The sequence below is a fragment of the Callorhinus ursinus genome, unplaced genomic scaffold, assembly GCF_003265705.2.
Source record: "Callorhinus ursinus isolate GAN/ISIS: 27379988/994484 unplaced genomic scaffold, GSC_fseal_2.0 scaffold8, whole genome shotgun sequence".
Lineage (NCBI taxonomy): Eukaryota > Metazoa > Chordata > Mammalia > Carnivora > Otariidae > Callorhinus > Callorhinus ursinus.
In genome coordinates this window covers 26,826,899-26,843,646 of record NW_027397070.1, presented here as the reverse complement: position 1 = coordinate 26,843,646, position 16,748 = coordinate 26,826,899, and the positions used below count along the sequence as shown (strand labels likewise).

Sequence of the window (16,748 nt, the reverse complement as noted above, 5' to 3'; positions counted from 1 at the left end):
GAAAGGCCAAGTGCCAGAAGCACCTAAGAGGGGTATCTGAACCATTTTTCTTTCCAGAAAAAGAAAGAAAAAAATAGTTTATAGCACTAATGTGAAATATAGTGGTCAGTTAGGTTAAATAAGAATTTCTTTATAAGTAGAATGGTGGTTTCCAGGGGCCGGAGGCCAGGGGCGAGGGGTAAGGGAAGTGGGGAGATATTGGTCAAAGGAGACAACATTCAGTTATAAGATAAATAAGTTCTGGGAATACAATGTACAGCATGGTAACTATAGTTAACAATACTGTATCATGAACTTGAAAGTTGCTGAGAAAGATCTTAAATGCTCTCACCACACACACACACACACACACACACACACACACACACACACACACACTAGTCATGAGCCTGACTAATCCATCACTAATTATGTAAGGTGATGGATGTTAACTAGCCTTATTGTGGTAATTATTTTGCACTATATACATGAATCAAATCATCATATTGCACATCTTACACTTACACAATGTCATATGCTGATTCTATCTCAATGAAGCTGGAGGGAAAAAAGAAGAATCTGGTGCATAAAGAGTCCCCCTAGAAAACAAAATAAGCACTACTATGAACTTGCTTTGCAATTCCTGTGTAAGGGACATTGTGGAATCACAATATGAGCCAGTGACATAAAGAATCAGACCTGACTGACTTCGCAGGTCTGGTGTTATTTATTGTTATTCATCTAGTGGCAGCTGGATCTTAATCGAACTGGAGACACTGAATTATAAACGAAAATCGGAGTTTGGACACTTTTAATGCTATTAAACCGGGAAAGGGGAACAGAGAAAAGATGTGTAGTGACTGTAATTCAAAATGATATCAGTTCCAGATAAACAGGAGACATCTGATTCCAGACAAAATGATTTGCCATGTTGCCGGACTACCTATGCACTCAAATGGGATTATCTGACCAAACGGAACTGCTAATGGTCAGGGGAGACAAAAAACAAGAAAGTCAGCACAGCCCAGGAATGAGGAAAGACATTTCTAATTAATAGCCCAAGGAAAGGAACCAGTAGAAGTGTATTTGGCAACTTGCCTCAATTTAGACAGTCCCATCTGCCTCCAAGAACTGCCTCTTTCTGATTGATGATGAGCTTAGGAAAGGTCTCCACACACTCCAGTTACTATTGATCAGGCCCTAAGTAAAAAGCTGTTGAACATGAATGAGTCTGAAAATAGAGAAATACAAACATCTGGCACCTATATCCAAGTATTTTCTCAAAAAGATGATTATCTTTTGGTGACTTTAATACCTAGACTATAAATGGTAGTCTGTTTTTTATTGACTTAAAAAAAATGATCGAGTACCACATAGGGAATATAGTCAAGGATATAAGAGCATTGTGTGGTGACAGATGGAAGCTCTGCTTGTGGTGTAATACAGCATAATACATAGACTTGTTCAATCACTATGCTGTACACCTGAAACTGTGACATTGTGTGTCAACTATACCCAAATTAAGAAAAAATAGAAATCTGTGACAGAGGTGTTGGCAACACCATTCTGTGTCAGTGATTCGGGGTCGGTCGTGGGGTGCTGAAATATCAAACTTCGCCCTACATTTCTGCCCACCGTACCCTCTGTGCCTGCAAAAGTTAGTCCAGAGCTCATTCTTGAGTCAGACATAAAACCTCTGCCTTTCTCCTTACCTATGAATCTACTTTTGCCTTGAATTTCTATGACTTGTTTAGAAGGGAAGAGAGCATGTTTTTAAAAGTTAAGGCTTAAAGTCCACTATTTTGCTTTGCTCTTCACGACTTTTCTCTAAATAAATTTAGATGTGCCTTGGTGAAGCCGGGAGGTAGAAGCAAACATAATGTCAAACTGATGATTTCAGAAGATTTGCAAGACAGCAAAACAACTCAGTGTAACTTATCATGGCTAACAGCACATCTGAGAGTTTACTTCTTAAAAAAAGGGGGGGCACTTCTTTAAAAAATTGACACTTTACATTCTCAATGTCCCTAGACCTCTGTTCTTCTCAAACTCTTATTTAGCTTAAAAAACAAAACAAAAAGACGACTGACTACTTCCTTGGAGCCTTTTCCTTTTGGGCCCTACTCCATCCTCACCTCCCCAAGTATATTTAAGGCTTCAAAGTCAAGTCCTGTATAAGAGAATTGGAGCACTAGATTCCAAAGAAGAGTGTCCTCTGATTTTCACAGAAGCAGATTCTGAGCGCTTCTTGTCTTCTGCACATTTTAATTACTGTTACTTACAATGGTTCTGCCATGGGTTGGGAAGAAGGAGAGACAGAATCTGTCCAGGTCTGTAGTCACACTACCTCATTGCAGTCAGATCTTCTGCCATATACCAACTGGTCAAGTTGTTTAAATACTCAGCCTCAGTTTTGGCAACTGTAAAATGGGAGTATTATAGTGTCTAGTTCTTTGTGCTAGAATAGCTGCCCATTCATAGTACACGCTTAGTGCATGTACGTAGTACATACCTAGGACCTAGTACCTGGTTGCTGCTATTATTAGATGATGCACACCAAAGAAGAGACAATGGGCAGGATTATCAGAAGTAGATAAGAGCATTACGTATTTTGAAAGCTAAGCAGGACCAGTGTTCACCTTAAATTACGTATACTTTTGGCAGATCCTTATTTTGAGAAATATGATACCCAGAACTCCATAGACTGTGTCTTGGGGGTTGCCTAACAATTGAAGATGAATCTCAACTATCGACTTTTTCCAGGATAGCAGCTGGGGCCATTGGGTGTTTCTACCTCAAGGCTCATACGCTGAACTGCAGAACAGAACTGTGTTCTGGCATTTTCTTGCCTCCTTCTTCTCTCCCTTCTCTGCTCTGATTTGTAATACTCTCAAATACTGAAGTCCCTCAGTGAGGTAATGCTGTGAGCCTGATCTTCCCAAATGTCTTATATTTCAAAATTACCTCTTCCTGTGCCATTCTTCTTTATCTGTTAACTAATCGCAACTAAACTGTATTAATAACCATGAAGATATATCACTAATCTCAACTAAAAGTACTGAGTGGTGACTGATCTTTAAATAGTACTTCATAACTTGTGAAGGTCATCCATGTGAATTATGTCATCCTGACTTCATAGTTGTTCTGTTATGGCAAAGCAGATGCTAGCATTCCTATTTTCAGATCAGGAAACTGGGGCTCAAACGAATGAACTGGCTTGCTCTAGTCCACAAAACAGTTAAGTGACCCTACATTAGGAACTCACAGTTTCTGATATGGTTTTCGAAGCCAGTCGAAACAGCTATTTAGGTAATTAATTAGATAAGTTAGGTAATTAATCAGATAGAGCTAATATGGTAATTCATACTAAGATGTGAATGACCAACAGCTTAAACCCGTCAAGAGACCTATGCTTTTAAAAAGAGAAACCGGAAAGGCTAATAAATTTATAATTATAGAATAAAAACGGGAGTGGGGAATTTAAGTATCTTTAGGCAGAGAATCTTTTTGATTTCTGTTGCCCATTCTTGCTGGACCTGTATGGCCATCTGTTAGCTAAGGCATCTTAGAGTATTTGCGAAAGCTGAGAGAAGAGAGTAAATCTATGCCCCTCAGGAATCTGTGGGCCTTTCCAGTCATAAGCAAGGGCTACCTTCCACTTTTATCTTAAAGTCATATCCATTTCTCATTCTATTCCATGTTTGTTTTACTATAAAATAATTTTTAGATAAAATAAAGTGAAACTTTTTCCCAGATTAATCCTGGTATGCAGTTGCATTCTCCCAGCTTAAGAGGGCACTATGAAATCCATTTAGAGTCCCACAAACAAGTGTCTTTTTACTTAAATCTAAAGCTCACACACACTCACACACACACACAGACATTTACTAGTACAGAATGGAAAAATGTAAATGTGTTTACATACATATTTGTGTATGGATGGGGGAAAACTCAAAGTAACCATTTGATTTCACAGCTTCAAAAATGTTGTGAATCACTAAACCAACCCTCTCTTTACTTCTACAGTTCGGATTTTCTCCAGGCTTGATGACCTCAATGTAATTCTAACTTAAGACCCAAGACCCAACAGGGAACTCTTGCAGAACAGTTCTGCCTGGCCCTGGGCGCCATCTTGATGGCTTCCGCAGGAAATGCAACACACTGGCTTACCGTGGCAGTGCTTTGCAGGCCGGCAGCAGAAAGAAACCTTGGGTTCCAACTGTTTCCTACTTAACGCCTGTTATTTTCTCTGCTCAGTTGTTATTTTAAAATAAGGGTCTTTTGTGAAAAAGAAAACCACCCCGTACACGGGAATGCATAAAGTTATTTGGCGGAAAGACCTGCCCTGCTAAGACGACGTATGTCGGGCTGTTTCAGGCTGAGCTCCTGGGGCCCCTCTGAGTAACTCTTGTGGGTAGTACCTACATGGCCACATGCACAGCACTTCCCCTTCTCCTCCACCCCCAGGGCAGCCTTGGAAATTAGCAGTGGCAATCTTTGACTGGACTCCATTGAGCCGTCCCACCCGCGGCTGCTCAGGAAGCACATACCAGCAAACAGAATGAAAGGAGCCTTTATAAACAGCAGTCGGATATTTCTTAAACAGACTTCCACATAAAGACTTTTTTGTTTCTTACTCTTTAGGAAAACTGAGCTCCTCTGAGCAGTCTTTGGAGAGGGAGAAGAAACTGAAGATGGAGTGGAGGCTCAATGGGGGATGCTACTCGGCCAGGGACAAAGGAGGGGCAGGGCCAAGTGTCAGACTTCTGAGGTAAAACCTCCAGTGTCTCTGGCTGACAGGGAGTGGGGTCAGGGCTAAGGGGCACTGGTTTGGTCACAACCACTTGGGGTCTTCTCCCCAAGAAAGGGATCTACCCACACAAGGAACATTTAGGAGAGATCCTAGTGCACTGGCCTCCAGAAAAATGCCAGGGAATGAGGTTCTTTTTTATAAAAAAAAGCTACATTTTATATTTCATGAGTTCACAAGCAATTTCCTTCCTATCATACTATCCTGGTTTCTCTCTCTTTTACTCAAGAAACATAATCTCCTAAACTATTTCAGACATCCCCAAATCTGAGGAGTACGTAGGAAAGGGACTGAGTTATACAGTTTGACGTGTTTGTCACATGATCATACACACATGCACACACATACACAGAAAAAAGGGGATATATAAAGTCTCCTTAATTTGTTAAACATTTAATGAGTTTATCATCATATAACTGGATGCAGGTGGTACCTCTATAGGAAATGCTAAGGAAAACAGTACAAAGAAAAAAATGACAGGATTTCAGAGATCGGTATGCATTAAGAAGTGAAGAGAAAATGACGCTGTTTATTGCAATTCTGTATTAGCTTCGTTAAAACAGTATCTATGTATAAGTCAGCTACAGTTAATACTTATATTATTCTAATACATTTATTCATGATTTGAAAAATCCTTCCCAGATTTAATTTACAAGATCTCATTATGTTGCTTAAAAAGAACAACTCATTGCCTTAGGAGAATCCACATCTAAGCCCCTCCGGGAATGGCATTTATCTCTGTGGTCGTCTTGTCCTGGCCGCAGGTGTGACAGCATTATGAAATTAGCACTAGTTTAATAGCCTGTGTACCCCTCATACCCAGAGGCATAATCACCTGCCTTGTCCCAAGGAAGAAGAGAGTGCCTGTGGGTATCAAATAAAGCACTCCATGGTTTATGGCCCCTCTTCCAGCAATACAATGTTGCCCCTTTAAAACATGCCGGAAACAAAGGGAGCATGGTAGGAATTGTGGAAATGTAAGTCTTGGTTTCCACACACTATTCTGTTTATATGTTCACTCCAGTGTCCTAAGCATTCTGCTTCTGTTGGAGTCCCATCCTTCAAGGAGGTGACCTCCTTTCAGTAACAGTAGTAACACCATTACACTAGTAACAATAGCAACACTAGTAATAATAGTAACACTTCTTAAGAACTTGCCAGAGGCAGGCATGTTCTAAGTACTTTACTCTAAATTGATTCACTGAATTCTCACAACATTATACAGTGGGTACGAATATTCTCCTCCATCTCACATTTTTGGAAATGGATGCACAGAGAGTTTAAGAACCTCTGCCCTCTTCTCTCCTCTCCATCCCAAGAAGAAGTGAGGTCTTCCTAAGGAGCCCAATATGCTTTTTACTGTTCTACATTGCCTCCCAAATTCCACGGCCCCAACAATTGCAATTTTTAGGGCTATATAAATTCGTGATGCCTTGGCATAGAATGGCCAACATCAGTAGTAACATAGTTAAAACTCACGGTTGGGGCACTCCTGTCATCTTCCATTGTTTACAGAGGATGAATGGGAAGGAAGGACTAAGAACCATTCAAAGGGTACTATTCTCAGAGCTCAAATCTCTGATGCGCACCTGGACCTTTGCATTTGTAAGTTGTACCCAAACTAAGTCTTCCCTACTGTATGTATCTCATGGCACTTCGCTCCCATCCTTTGGAGTACTTCTGCAGTGTGCATGTGTGTGTATGTGTATGTGTGTATGCATGTGTAGTTGTGTGTATGTTTACTTCTTGTCTCCCTAGACAGATTATAAGCTCCATGAGGACAGAGGCCATATCTGGTTTATTTGCCTATAAATGCCTGGAACCTGGTATAGAGTAGGTACTCAATTCATATGTGTTCAATGGGCTTACCCCAAAGACTCAGTAACACAGTGATAAAAGACGATCTTAGGCTGTGTCACATTTTGCCAAATAAGACGTCTATTCTTCAGGGCTCATGACCTCTCCCCATCACTGGACCCCATCCGTTCCTAGCGCAGAACACGCTCAAACAGACAAAGTCACCATCAGCAGCAGTCTAGCTGACTTACAAAGCTACCTTTTATTCAGGGCCCAGGAACCCCCTCGATGGGGCTGGCTATATTAGTTCAACCTCAGTCATCAAACTAAACAGAAGGGAAGACCAATCTAAAACATCCTAAATAATGGAATATCTCAGGGTAGATGTATTACTTTTTAAGTTCTGAGGTGAATTCCAAAGTATGTGATCTGAGTGTACTACAAGGTATTTCATTAGCGACTTGCTTGAAAGACTAGAAAAAACAATCCGTGTTTGGCATGTTCGCTATTTACATGTAAAAAGCTATTTCTAAAGACATCAAAGGTGTCCAAAACCAAATCGTTCTTTTAACATTTTAAACACTACAATCTTGTTTATAAATTACTGCATTTTAATCACTCGCCTTATGATCCACAAAGAAAAGTTCTGTTGAGTAAAATGAAATGTCAATCCAGTCACTGTCAGAAACGAAACCAACTGTGAATTAATAGAATTTAAATTAACAAATCTTTTTACTCTAGCTGAATTACAAAGTTTTCTAAATTCGGTTTCCTTGATGGTAACGTGTAAGAGTATCTCCAAAAAACGACACTAGTCTTGAACTCTTTCACAGGAAAACAGATTCTAGTCAGCAGTGTTAATTTTGTGTTAAGTAACCAATACACTTTAGTTTCTATTCCACAGCCAGCTCCAAGTAAAAGCTGTCTTATTTTTGTGCTATAGATGTTAGCGTATTTATTTGTTTACTGATTTTGAAAAGAGTCTGCAAAACAAGGTAAATAGGCACTCTCTCGGGGACCACGCCAGAGATGAGCAACTGCTCTTTTATTTTTAGAAAAGACTTTTGTGTAAGTTGGGATGGATAGTTTTTAAATTTGAGTTCAACCTTAGCCCCATCTTACAAAGATGAAACTACAAAATCTGCTCTTTTCTTGAAATGAAGGAGATAAAAGTCAACCTCATTTTTTTAAGTGCTCTCCATTGGGACTTATGTCTACATAAGAACAACTAAGAAGCAGACTGAGTAGAAAGCCGCTCTGAGCAGGGCAGCGCCGCTCCTTAGCAACACGCATGATTCCATCTTGGTGATGTGGCCAAATCTTATTAGGGCGCAACCTCGGCAGGTGTCTTTGACACTGTTAAATAAAAATCACTTCTATGCCACCGAATCCCACTGCTTTCCCCCTGTCACTCTGGCTCTTTATCCTGTAGCTCTGGTCTCTTTCCCTTTTTTTGGAGAGGGAGGTGGGGCTTCTTTGTTAGTTTTAAAATAATACAGTATTTCTGATGTTTGATGAGGAAATGATAAAAAAATTCAGATTTGCTTTTATGATTGAAGTAACCACGGCAAAATAGCTCAATGGTACGGTTCAAAAAAAAAAAAAAAGCCTGATTTTTACTTTCGGGGAACAAAAATCTCCCTTGATTAATCCTAAATACCTTTAACCAGAGGAAATTCAGCCCGTGCAAGATTTATACCATTTTCTGAATGTTAAGTAATAAAAAAGACATGGTTCTAATAAACTCGGCAATGGGCTAAGGATGGTTCTAATAAACTCGGCAATGGGCTAAGGTTCTGGCTCTAATCCCCTAGAGGATGTTGCATCTTATAGGAAGATCCCAGAGGAGACTGCAGTATGAAGGAAATCAGTCATGTCACTGCTGTCTGACAAACGGGATGCAATTTTCCTGTGCTTTCCTCCTGGGGCTGCACAAGAGCATCTGTGGAAAAACTGCTCCTTCTCCATCCCTCTTACCAGCAGCAGCTGGGTTTCACTGGGAAGTGTGGTGACTGAGAGCATTTGGGGACTGCTTCTACTTTGATGGAAGAAATTTCAGAACGGAGATATCATTTGGAAGGGGTGGGGGGAGGAGATGGAGATGTGCCTCCATGCCAAAGGGCTACCAAAGGTTTAGATCAAGTCCATTAGGCAGGTCTTTCCTAGCCACCATCTCCTCTCCTTTCTACCTACAGCTGTATTTTCAGCAGGCTCTGCTCACCTGGTACCCAAGCCAGCCCTGAACAAGCCTGGCACTATATATAAAATCAGATCTGCAGCAATGGGTGAGGTTTGAGCCCTACAGCTTGATAGCCAGAGAGCTGCAGAACACCTAGGCACCCAGGTAATGTTTCCTACATTCTGCCCCCATTTGGCTGGGTGTTCTGCCAGACCTCCAATGGCCAGAACTTCCTCCTTGAATCTTAATAAACACTATTAAATGGGAGGCAGCTTTGCAGATGGCAGATGACACTGGTACCTTATACTATTCTCTACCTGACATCCCCTGTCCAGCACACTGCACACCTGGGATATCTACACCAACCTGGGTGTGATCCAAGGTGGCCCTGTACTGCCCCCACCAGACTGCACGCAGCTAGGTCTCCAGGGGCCCCATACTTCTGCTCCTGGCTTCCTCCTCTCTCATTGGCCACTGATGAAGATGCACTAGCTACAAATCCAGTTCTCCCAGGAGAGTGTGTTTAATTTGATTAATTTCCATTTCTTTTTTTCAGAATTATTTTGGTGGTGAAATGTTAACACTTTAAGATGTTATAACATAGGCATCCCAGTGACTGAAATATGAAATAACAGCACAGAACAGGTCCTCGTGGGAAGCCAATGTGCAAATTTTCCCACCATGTTCTGCCAATGGTACACTATTCTCAACTATTCCATTTATCTCCAGGGGGCAAATAATGGATATGTTCCAGCACCCACTCAATTTCTGTGTTTTCTTCTGGCTAAATAATAAGATCTAAAATATGACTTTCCATCTAAAATTAGCCCTTGCTTAGACACTATCAGCTACCACTCAACACAAGGAAATTTCCTACAGAAATAAAATGATTATGTAGATAGAATGATGCCTAATTTCAACCACCAAGTCAATCATTCTTTATGCATTTGATGCTTCTTCTGTGTAGTACGTTGTGCAATAGGGGATAAAGAAATAAAGAGAAAGAGGTTCCTGTTCTTAAGGAATTTATCTTTAAGGTTGACTTTTATATTCTTTTAGAGTCCCACTGTATCCTTTGTATTTCTATTCTAATGCCTCCCTCTCTAAAAATGACAGTAATTATAGGTTTACTGTACAACAAATATTGTTGCACCTTTGACCTCCTGCCAGACTCCCAGGAGAACAAAAAACCCTGGATGTGGTGTGTCTGGTGTGTTTCTGCCTGAGAAAAGAGTATAGCAACTATTTCCAAAGTTCTCAGCACATACCCTTACTTCACGTGGGTAGGCAAAAAGGATTATTTCATGCTAAGTATGTGCTTTTTTTCAAAGAACTAATTTAAGGCAGTGCCACTTTTTTTTTTTTCAAATAGCATTTTGTTACAAACCATTTTAGAAAAAATATCCATTTTCTGTTGCAGAGACAATTTTTTAAGGACCTAAAATTTATAGAGGAAGGGTTTTTTTGTTTTGTGTTATTTTTCATGAAAAGTCGTGTTAGCTCTGATTAGAGGGGAAGGCATCAGTGAGCCCTGGGGTTTGCTTGAAAGGGAGTGTGAGCCAGACCCCATACTGATAAGTCTACTGGTAAAAGAGAACTGGTAGCTTCTAATAGGTTATATTTATATCCATTTTCCCTCTCATTTTCCATTTATCCTAAGTTCAATCTGCTGCCTCTCTAAATCAATCCTATATCCTAAGAGCAGCTTAGGTATCTTCAGTGCATTCGTTCATGCTCTTTATTCTATTCATTTTATTTCAGGCAATAACAATTTATAAGGAACAAAACACAGAATAAGTCAGTCATAATTATTACACTCAAATATGTCCTTTTCCCTTATAACAGAGCAGAGACACACTACAATTAAATATAAATTTCTCAACCCCACATTGCATTCTTATCCATGAGCTAGTTAACTGCCTTTACAAGGCTCTTTTCCTTTAAGGACAATGTCCTTATTCTAAGAAAAGAACAAAGAAGATGAAAGGGAGCATAGGGAACAGATAATTAAACTGATTAATATACTTGAGCTCTAAACATGGCTCAAGTTTCTTACTAGCTGAGGCAAAATGGTGAACACTTTGGGTTACATAGTTTTCTGACAGGGTAAAGGCAAAGCAAACTTTTAAGTAGAAAGAAATTACCCCTGAAATCAAAGCCAAGGAAGAAGTCATGAAGTGACAGGCTCTTTGGCCCCTCCTGACGGCAGTGCACATGGCAACAGGCATCACACCAGGTCACGCATATCTTTTGTCCATTTCCCTTGTTTTATCACGGGATCCCAACCACATTATCTTTATGTTTCTCCCAAAGCTAAGAATTTGTGAGTGACTTTGGCCAATATTAAATACCAGTTCAAACCCAGACTACACTTAAAATACATACCCGTACACAAAAACACTTGAAATAAAATCTGATCAGGCTAACTGGCCCATGGGAACCTGCCCAACAAGTTTCACTGACTAAAATCTGTTAGTGGACCCACCACATCAGGGCTGCGCAGGAACTTCCCTTAGACTGCCTTAATCAGGTATTTCACTTACAAATGAATTAATTAATTAGTGATAAATACCTGAAGCACATTACTTATGTGGTCTATTTAAAGCTTTAAATAGCTAAAGATTGCTGACATCTCCTTACTATCGGATAATGTTACACAGGAGCTTAGCATACAAGATGATTTACCAAACCTTTTCCCAAAACCGTTAGCATTTATTCTAACCCCTCCTCCACCCTGGATACCTGAGCAGGGAGAATCCTTCAGAAAGATTCAGGAAGAAAGGATTAAAGCAGGAGCTATAGCTACTGTGGTCAGCTCTACTTCACCAGGATTTCTGTGGTCTTAATGAAGCTGCCCAAGATGGCGGTCTTCTTCCGTTTTACCTTGGTCTTGACGTCCATTTCATGTTGCCTAATGAACCCTGTGCAATGGCGCTACCATGTATGGCAGCCTGTTGCTGGAATAAAAGTGGTGACAGACCTACACAGGAGCCAAGGAAAGGACTACAAAGTGCTTAAAGATCTCCTGCAAAAGTAAATAAAAAAGCAAGCAAGCAAGCAAGCAAAAACCCTTGAACTTTATACAGTGAGTCCCAGTATTAAGCGCACCAGTGGAAATTCCTACAAACCCAGCTCAAATAGGGCTACTAAATACGGCAAATTGGGTAAAAATTTTTAAATTAGGCCAGAAAGAACTTTGCATATCCTTTATGAAACTCATTTATGCAAATAAAATAATTTGCTTACTTATGGACATAATATGGGCCTACAGATGAAAATATGTTTGTCACGAAACTAAATGAATTATTGGCATTGATCTTTCTTGAAGAAGCCACTGGGAAGATTCCTATTGAAAATAATCTTGTGGGGGCTCCTGGGTGGCTCAGGAAAACACCACTAATCCCATAATGCCCTCCCACAGTACAGAGATCCCATAAGTAGCAATTTTTTTTTTTTTTACTTCTTCCCCATAAGCCTTATTCTTTTTATTTTTTTAAGATTTTATTTATTTGACAGAGAGAGACACAGCGAGAGAGGGAACACAAGCAGGGGGAGTGGGAGAGGGAGAAGCAGGCTTCCCGCCGAGCAGAGAGCCCGATGCGGGGCTTTAGCAGAGAGCCCGATGCGGGGCTTGATCCCAGGACCCCGGGATCATGACCTGAGCCGAAGGCAGACGCTTAACGACTGAGCCAGCCAGGCGCCCCACCATAAGCCTTATTTTTTAATGCCTTTATTTTCCCCCAATTTATTTTTTAAAATTGCAAAGGCACAGAAAAGTTAAAATAAAACAATAAACGCCCATATACCATCAACCTAGATGTGACATCATCACTTCGGCTTCCTGTCTCCCCACCCACCATTTGAAACGAGGTAGCAGACATGATTAGACTCCATCCCTCTGGAAGCAAAACTATAAGATTACAGGTTAAGATAACTCCCAGCAAAAGTTAGTGAACTTCAGCAGTTTTACCTAAATACGTATTTTAGCTTTTCCCACACCCTCTCCCACTTCAAGGAAACAAAACAAAACCAAGCCAGGTAACTGAAAGGCAAATTGCAGTATTTGAAATATGGATTATACCTTGTCTGGGGTAAGGTTTTGGTAAAGGACTGCCCACACGATGTTATTCCCCAGTGTGGGGACTTTGGCCTCATATTAGAATCATTGACACATTAGAAGAAAGAATCTAGGCTGGTAACCCTGCAGGGAATAAGTCTCCTCTAGAATGTCAGATCTGGTCAATCATGCAATTCTGTTTTGAGAATTTCACCCAGGGACTTCTGGTTTGTCGGAAGAAGCCAGGCAGCAATGAAAGTGGACTGGACTCAACCCACAAGAGGGGATCTGCCCTGGCTATGGTGGCAGATACCCCGGATAGACCCCTGGCCAGCCTTCACTAACCAGGAGGGCAGCTGCAGCACCAGCAGAAAGTGACTGTCCCTCTCTCTCATCTAAGTGGGATCAAGAGGTTTCAGTAAGGGTGTTTAACACTCAGGCCATACTCAGTATTTAGTCTGAGACACTGGACTTAAGGGATGTGGGAGTGGGGGATGAAGGGGTAGTGGTGGTGGATGCAGGGCGGAGAGGCTCACAGTCAGGTCCAAGGTCCAAAGGAATCTGAGTGTTCTCATCTACTGTATTTCTCCCCTTCTTTCTTCCCTCCCCAAGAATAACGACCTCTGATATTTGCATATGGCTGAGAGGCAGTGTGGCAAGGCAGTGAAGAGCTTGGACTGAGCCCAACAGTCCAAGTTTGAGTCTCAATTCTGCCATCTCCTAGTCAGGCGATCTTGGGCATCTGGAAAGTGGGGATGATGAGAATAATCACGCATACCTCCTGGGATCTTGGAAGATTAAATATGTGAATATATTCAAGGCACTTAGAACAGTGCCTGGCGCTGTTAGCTGTATTTTAAATCTACTAAATAATCATGTTAAACAGAGGCCTTTTCATGCCTCAACTCTTAATCCTCACAAAAACCCCATGAGAGGAGTACCATTATTTCCATCTTACAGATGAAGAAAATGAAACTAAGTTCATTAAATCTACGAGGTTTCCCAGATAGTAAGCGGGGGCGGGAGGTGCCAGGATTTGAGTTCAGACGGTGCATCTCCAAGGCCACATACTTGGCTCTGCGGCTTCCCAGATCAGGACACAGGAACACCAAGCTGTGCTCAGGGACTGTCTCATTCTCACAGGGCTGGATGAGCATTCCCTTCCCTGCTGCAAAGCAGAACTCTCATTTTCTCCATTCCAAACACACACACGTGCACAGTTTTTATAAAGTGTTTGACATTAAAAGCATGACGTCAAGCCACGTTATACTTTCCGTTTTGCACGATTGCAAACGCTGAAGCTGACCTGCTTGGTGAGCAGCACTGACGGGTCCCTGGCCCAGTCCCTGAAGCCCTGACCACATTCCCTTCTTACCCCCAACCGCACCGCTGACAAATGCTGGCACCTCGAGGCACCGCTCTCCACTCTACCCCTCTTTATTGATTAAATAATGGCTCAAAACTGACTTGAGCAGCAGTGACGCATTGCAGAAGTTCAAAAACTAAAGGCAAAAGGGAGGAAAAGTAGGTTGTTCTGGAAGCTCTGCCAGCTAATTCCATGTAGACAGGTGACCCATATTATGTCAATTAAGTGCCGCTTTAGAGGCATGCTGCAGTGGGCTTTTTTAAAACATTGAACATTGTAAGGTAACAGTGGAGATGGATTAAGGTTTGATGAATGCACTAGGGCCTTCCCTTTGTAATTCAATTAATGGAGTCAGGTGTGGACTTTTGTTGGCATCCTCCCAGGCAGCTGAAAGGCAAAGTGGGGCACAGACTTTTAAGTCTATGGGGGGAGAATAGTAGGTCCTGGCAAGGCTGCTCAGCCCCTGAGTATGTGCCATGTGTCATGACGGGCCCCAGCCCAACAGCACTGTGCCGGTGAAGACCAGGTGGATGCTGAGGTACAGGAGGCGCATGGCTAATGGAGGAGATGAGCTTCTTATCCAGCTGACACGTCTCCCTTCCAGCCCCATGTCCACCACTTTCCGCCTTCTCCTCCATATCCGCCTTTATGAACATTTCCATATCCTGAATTCCTTTTTTTCAAACTGCTTCTTCTAACAAAATGTGTAGGACCTGCATGATCTGGCTCTGGGCCCTTTCTCTATCCTCATCTCTTGCTATGACTCCCTCTGGCCCCACGGACCTGTTTCAGTTTCTCAAACAGCTCAGCTCCTTCCCACCTCAAGGCCTTTGCAAGCATGCTGTTACTTGGTGTTCTGCCCAGTGTGATTCTCCCAGGGTCTCTCCTACTAACCTCAAACTCATCCATCCATCCATCCATCCATCCATCCTTATTTATATTTAAATTCAATTGATTAACATACAATGTATTATTCGTTTCAGAGGTAGTGTTCAGAGATTCATCAGTTGTAGCACTCAGTACCCATTACATCACGTGCCCTCCTTAATGCCCATCATCCAGTTACCCCATCCCCCTACCCCGTCCCCTCCAGCAACCCTCAGACTCAACATTTAGATCTCCACTTTCCTGGCTCCCTTAAATACTGCTCATTCCTAGACATCATTACAGTTTGTAAATATATATCATAAGTCATATATATATATCATATAATCACAAGATTATTTGAATATTGTCCACCTTCTCCACTAACTGGCAGCTCCAAGTGGGTACTTGTTTTGGCTCATGATTATATACCCAGGGCCTTTGGTAGCTGCTGGCCTACAGTGGGTGCTCAATAGTTATTTGTTGAATGAACTCATGAATAAATGAATGAATTCCATGCTTTCAGAGTCTTAGTCTCTTCAACTAAGGTGAAATAGTAACTTGCTTGCACATTAGTGGCTGATATCAACATCACTTTTCTCGGACAATCTGTGTGCTGTTTAAAGGACCTTGAGTCCAAGGTGTCAGGCAAAGCAATGGTGAGATTTTCAGGAAGGAATGGTGGGAGGCTGTTGGGAAGAACTGGGGAGGCTGGATTTTTCTGATCCACCTATCTCCTGTCTATTACTTCCTTCACTGATGCAAAGACAGACACTTGAAGACACCAGAGCCATCCCATTAAGAGATGAGCAGCAAACATCCCCAATGTTCATACTCAAGGTAGAGAAGCCACAATGGGGCTCTAGTGCTGTGTGAGCTCTGGACCAGTCTCCCTGATGACTGTCTGATCTCACTGCAGCCTCCCTGCCGCCCCCACCCTTCTTTGTCTCCAAGGTCTCTCTGCCGAGCACACCGCCATTGTCTCCCTCAAAAATCACAGCAAGGAGTATCAAAGTAAAGTAATGCTGACATTAGAAGGCAGGTGTTTGGGGCGCTTTTGTCACAAAATATTGTAAACACAATATTTTTAGCAGACAGTTCTGCAATATCTAGTAAATTTTTAATGCACATCCTTTTTCACTCAAGAATATACTTTGAAAATTTGCTCTGAAGGATTCTCAGACAGCACGCAAAGATATATGTACAAACACGACTCTTATTTTTCAAAAAATGGGGGAAAAACTCAACTGTCCAACAGTAGGGACTGGTTAGATAATTCTGGTACAGGTATCCTATTTGCTACAGTCCTTTCGTAGAATATTATGCAGCTTATACAAAATGAATGTATACTTTGACTTTGAAAGATTTAAGCAATATCCCGTTAAGATTCAGAATTTCTTTAAACATATTTTACAGTGATATATAAACATATACTATAAATTGTGGTTATAAGGAGTTCATGTAAAACATTAAATTTCTATATTGTACACTAGTGTCTATTATTTATAGTCTTTATAACAGCATTTTACTTAAAAATCATGTTTATGCTTTTAAACAGATATAAAAATTGTTTTCAAAGTACGATGGGTCATTATTAACTTGATCAAGAGGCTGTCCTTAGACTTACAAAGAAGGCAACTATCCAATCCATGATTTCTAGAAAAGTTAGCCATTTGAACCGGTAGTAGACAGCCTC

General features: G+C 41.3%; 1 protein-coding gene and 1 long non-coding RNA gene across 4 annotated transcripts in view; one reads left to right on the top strand and one right to left on the bottom strand.

Moving 5' to 3' along the window:
* GNG2 (G protein subunit gamma 2) overlaps positions 1-16,748 on the bottom strand; it is a 122,945-nt gene that overhangs the window by 53,909 nt on the left and 52,288 nt on the right. Inside the window, exon 3 of one of the 3 annotated variants that reach the window (XM_025870049.2) lies at positions 505-578. The exons of the other annotated variants lie outside the window; for them this stretch is intronic. Within the exon in view, the coding sequence (XP_025725834.1) occupies positions 505-514 (10 nt within the window). The 5' untranslated portion in view covers positions 515-578. The remainder of the gene's footprint in view (positions 1-504; positions 579-16,748) is intronic. 3 annotated transcript variants of the gene reach the window in all.
* The window catches only part of LOC141373244 (uncharacterized), a 49,769-nt gene that overhangs the window by 19,706 nt on the left and 13,315 nt on the right, over positions 1-16,748 (top strand). The window contains exons 2-3 of the long non-coding RNA XR_012378986.1: positions 4,624-4,750; positions 6,305-6,401. This is a non-coding gene — a long non-coding RNA (uncharacterized lncRNA). The remainder of the gene's footprint in view (positions 1-4,623; positions 4,751-6,304; positions 6,402-16,748) is intronic.